This window comes from Penaeus japonicus, unplaced genomic scaffold (genome assembly GCF_977035675.1).
Source record: "Penaeus japonicus unplaced genomic scaffold, GWHDUDI00000001_assembly GWHDUDI00000001, whole genome shotgun sequence".
In the NCBI taxonomy this organism is placed as follows: domain Eukaryota; kingdom Metazoa; phylum Arthropoda; class Malacostraca; order Decapoda; family Penaeidae; genus Penaeus; species Penaeus japonicus.
The window spans coordinates 44,449,124-44,454,123 of record NW_028234403.1 but is presented as its reverse complement, the minus strand read 5'-3'; the positions used below and the strand labels follow the sequence as shown (position 1 = coordinate 44,454,123).

Sequence of the window (5,000 nt, the reverse complement as noted above, 5' to 3'; positions counted from 1 at the left end):
CATATACATATTATATATATATATATGTAATATAATATACATATATATATATATATATATATTGTACATACATATATATATATATATATATTAAAATACATTTGTGTGATATATATATATCACACACACAAAGTGCATATAGATATACACACACATATATATATAATCGTACATATACATTAATACATGCATACATACATACACGTGTATATTCATAGATATATACATATATGTAGAAATTTACAGAAGTATGTCTATATATACAAATGTGTATACATCTATATATAAATATATGCATATTTACAAATATGTATACATAAATGTACGTATATATATGTATGCATACAGGGATAGACGTGTATACATACACACACATACATATTTATGTATGTATGTACGTACGCGTGTATTTGTATGTGTATATATGTATGTGTGTATGTATGTATATGTATATGTGTATGTGTATGTGTATGTGTATGTGTATGTGTATGTGTATGTGTATGTATATGTATATGTATATGTATTAGTATAAATAAGATATTGTATTAGTATGTATAAGTATGTATTATTTTATATAAAGCATAATATATATATATACATATATACATACATACATCTATATATATATACATATATATATTCACACACACACGTGTGTGTGTGTGTGTGTTATATGTATGTACATCTGTTTTTATATCTAACCACATATTACGTATGTGTGTGTACTATTTTATATCTAGACCCAAATAATAAGCTGACGTACTCCAGATAGGGCTCTTCGACCTCGTGATGGTGTGGGAGGAGGGGGAGTTTGAGGGGTTGAGAATGTCGGGGGAAAGTAGGGAGGAAGGTACAGGATAAGAAGTGTGTGGAGGAGTGTGGGGGAAGAGGGTTATTAACGATTTAGTGAATAGCTTCTAATATGATAGAACACACTGTATGGGGAGCCGACGACATAGGCAATGGGGGAGGAGACAGAGAGGGACAGAGGGAGAGGGTTTGCGTGTCGAATATTCAGGTGGTGGGGGTTCCCTAGCAGGGAGGGCGTGGTCACCGTCACCATCATCCTGTTTCTAATCATTTGCTTCTCCCTCCTGTTTCTTCCAACAACGAGCCCGAGACGCTACAGCTTTCCTTGGCATATCAATCATGTTCCTATCACCCACTTTCGTATTTCCAATTTGTTTCTTCGTTCACAGGAATTTGTGATTGTTTGTTTGATCATCTTACAAAGAATTAAGTGAATAGATTAAAAGTAAATATCGATGGTAAGTCTAGATCAACACTACTGGTCAAAAGATCCACACGAAAGTGAATAACCTAAATATCATCATTACAGAAGACGAAAGACTCAGATGAAAAGTAAACAAACATCTACGCAGCATGACGTATATGAGAAACATCCACCAAACCAATGTGGAATAAAAAGAGAATTAAACCCAAACAAAAACTCCTTTGTCAATCTAGCCGGGTACTACGTCACAACACCAACACGCGACCACCGTAGCAGCAATAAAGCCACTCCCCGTACAGCTGAATTTACACCTGTCCCCCTACACCTTTTTTTCTGTTGCCTCTGACAGCTGCAATTTCCTTATGAAGAGGACAAACCGAATCAGGCCCCTAGCAAAACAAAATACGATTTCATTAACCATGTAATAATAGCACACTAAAACTTTCGTCAAAATAAGTAGTTCTGGATTGGACTCTGACACTGCAGATCGAATAAATTGTAAATCATACAAGATTAAATATAAGCGATGAATATCCAATTCATTAAAATAAATATGGACGGCAAGAACGAATCTGAGGGTATAAGGGGGAGGGTAGGGGAGGGGTATACACAGAGAGAGAGAGAGAGAGAGAGAGAGAGAGAGAGAGAGAGAGAGAGAGAGAGAGAGAGAGAGAGAGAGAGAGAGAGAGAGAGAGAGAGAGAGAAAGGGGGGGTTATAAACAATCTAACACGTGGATCATTTTGCAGTGAAAACATGGCTCAAGTACCAATCGCTAGGCGCATTATCGTCTCAAACGTGCACACAACCCCATCCACGATATAACGATCTCCTACATCAAGAGGTTTGCAGCTGCCCATCAAAGTTCTTGGTTGCGGGGGCGCTGATAACCACGTGTAGCAAGCGGAATATATAAACAACAACCTACAACCACATTCGGAGGGGAAGCACATGGCTCTTATCCATGACCGGTTATACCATGCGGAGGGAAGTACGTGGGCTGGACTAATATACAATATACTTGTTAGTACTGCATGACTCGAAATGCGAAAGTGCATGATTTCGTTTCGACATTCAAGACTTTACCGTCACTCACTTCTCTGCAGAAAAACAAAGGTTGCTCATCTAAACCGTGACTTCTCCACGTGGCCTCGTCTTAGCCGTGTTTGAGCTCAATTATGCACAACAATGGCGGTATATCACCTCTTCAGTCAAAAATAAAGCTTAAGAACATGAATACCTGACTAATAAGAGGCGGGCCATATATTCTGAGAGCTATATCAACTTCGTCTGGAGAATATAAGGGATAGGGAGTAAGGTAATGTCAGCCTAAGTTTGTTCGAGATATCCGGAATTTTTTCATCATATATTTTCCTACCTGAAGAACGATGTTAATTTGTGATAAACCAAGAGTGCATTGAACCGGAAATTTGAATGTAACTTGGAAAATCTACAAATCCTATTCAAAACAGAAATATACAGGCAGCTAACTTGTATGAGACTTGGTGTTAGCCACAGTAAAAATCATTTATTGCTGTCGGATAACCCTGGAAGTCTCAAATAATCAAGTCAGCTTTGACGACGAAGAGGCCCCTAAATAATAAACTAGCATTTTGTGGCATTAGAAAATAACGACTTCTTACAGAACTGACAATGGTCGTTTATGACCCTCTCATGCGAGGGAAAACTTTACGTTGCCAATAATAGCAATAATACGATCAAATTAAAGAACCATTAGGCAGATAATTCAGGATCTACGGTAAAAATGTGTAATTAGTGAAACGGCCAGGTGAAGATGCGACCAATCACCAAGGTGAAGGTACCAGACATTCTACCCTGGGGCTGGCAGGTGTGGGTGCTTTAACGTGCATTTTATTGGTTCTGCATTCCAGGTAAATCTAATTAATTCGGCCTGACATGTTCCCCTGGCACTTGACTTTTGTCAGCGTTGAACATTTGCTCAGCCGTTCCTCCCACGGAGAGGCTTTTATTAATACCCTTAAAGTGAACGGCCAATGAGACGAGACCGAAACACCTGGGTCCGCGAAGTGAAAACAATACCAACCCCACTCAGGTCCATGGTCAACCCTCCCCTGAGGATTACCTTGTTCCTCACACACCATAGACTTTCTAGACGACACTCCAAATAACCGGAGATCTCGTAACCACCACAAGATCATGTAGCTTTAGAGGAAGCATCCCTGTGTATAGGATATCTCCCAACATGGCATCGCCGCGGGAACCCAGGTCTGCCAACTGCTCCGACTTCCTTAGTCACTGCCACCAAAACGTCACTTGACATTTGTCACGTTCCTCCATACGTTTTCAGAGTTAAATTCACTTTCACGACTACTACCTAGCATGTAGTACTGGTATCTCCCCTTCCCGAATGTAGAGAATAGACGAATCACAAAGAAAATGTGGAAAAAACAACATATTCCGCGATGGGAACTAAGCGATCCCAACATGGCCGCCGAGCACGCATAACTTGTTGCACTTCGCTTCCCGCGCTTTAATACACAAACTCTAAACGTACTCACCATCTCTTCATTCAACTCCCGCATTACTTCGATTCAAAATGTACACACTATATTACACAGCTCTTGCAATATTTACAAATAATACACAAAAGGGCGCTATCACACGAGTGCCACGCGCTTCTCGACTTCACTCCATGATCAATCTGGGACCAGACTGAAGACAAAGACGGGACGGGAGCCGAGAGGGTCGTGCGCGCTCGCCCTCTGCGCACCCCACTCGCTCGCTCACGCTGTTGCCAAATATCTCCCCATAACAACACAATAACAATTCGTAAACACGTGGCTCTTTTTCGCTTCTGCCCTTCACCACAGCGTCTGAGAAGATATGAGGCAAAGAGAAGGCGGTTTTCATTCAGATCAATGGGTGGCTGGCCATCAAACAAAAGTATTGAGCGAAGGAAACTAGACGTGACTTATTTCCCGCGAAGTCTGTCTGCTAGCCACTCCCGAGCCCATGTGCGCGGGAAATGTGAAGTTTGACAGGTGTCACCAACTTCATATGGTCAGGAATTAAACATTTACTTTGGAATTATGTAGTACAGTCGATATTTACGCATCGCCGATCACAATAAACTAGTCAAAAACATTTAAATATAAGTTTACTGTAGAGAAAAGGCATATGGTGTTGCCATATAGTTCTCTCTTACATTTTCACCGCATGTTAAATGTCTACACAATTCTAAACATCGAAACAAGTAATACTGCCCAACAGTTGTAATACGTAATTACTCACATCAACTATACTGTTTACGATGACGTAAGAAACGTTATATGACGCTGCACTCCAAAAAAGTAAGCACTAATAACACGTGTTCGGAGTTTTATTCTTTAAGCTACATCAACAACTAGAATGGGCGTCACGCTTCGAACACTTCCGGAAGCAGAAACCATCTATTCCCTGCACCCGTAACGCTAGTACCGTGGGTACTTTCCTTACATTAATGTCCCCGTCTTTACGAAAAAAGTAATTCAGTTGCCGCAATCCAGAACCCATTTCATCCATTGTTTTTCCATTCCCATCCCTTCTACCAACTATGTAACTACTCTGTCCACTTTTGGGAAACTAAATGCACAATTTTTTTTTATACACGAGAGTAAAGCCCTACATGTCGTTAGTGTGAGAGTCAGGTGCGAATCACCGCCCGGAAAAAAAGCTACAGGGTGAAAGAGAACTCCGCGATTGTTCCCTATACTTTCTTAGTACACAAGTTTTCCTTATATAGAATCA

At 40.2% G+C, this 5,000-nt stretch overlaps 1 protein-coding gene across 33 annotated transcripts in view; it reads right to left on the bottom strand.

Annotated features, from left to right (window-relative positions):
* The window catches only part of pum (pumilio), a 253,835-nt gene that overhangs the window by 142,761 nt on the left and 106,074 nt on the right, over positions 1-5,000 (bottom strand). For 4 of the 33 annotated variants that reach the window (XM_086541359.1, XM_086541373.1, XM_043004837.2 and 1 more), the window contains exon 1: positions 3,773-3,946. The exons of 23 other annotated variants lie outside the window; for them this stretch is intronic. In XM_086541359.1, coding sequence (XP_086397485.1) covers positions 3,773-3,796 — 24 coding nt within the window. In that variant the 5' untranslated portion in view covers positions 3,797-3,946. Of the gene's footprint in view, positions 1-3,772; positions 3,988-5,000 lie in introns of those variants that run through there. 6 more of the 33 variants (XM_086541354.1, XM_086541378.1, XM_086541385.1 and 3 more) reach the window with 3 other exon arrangements.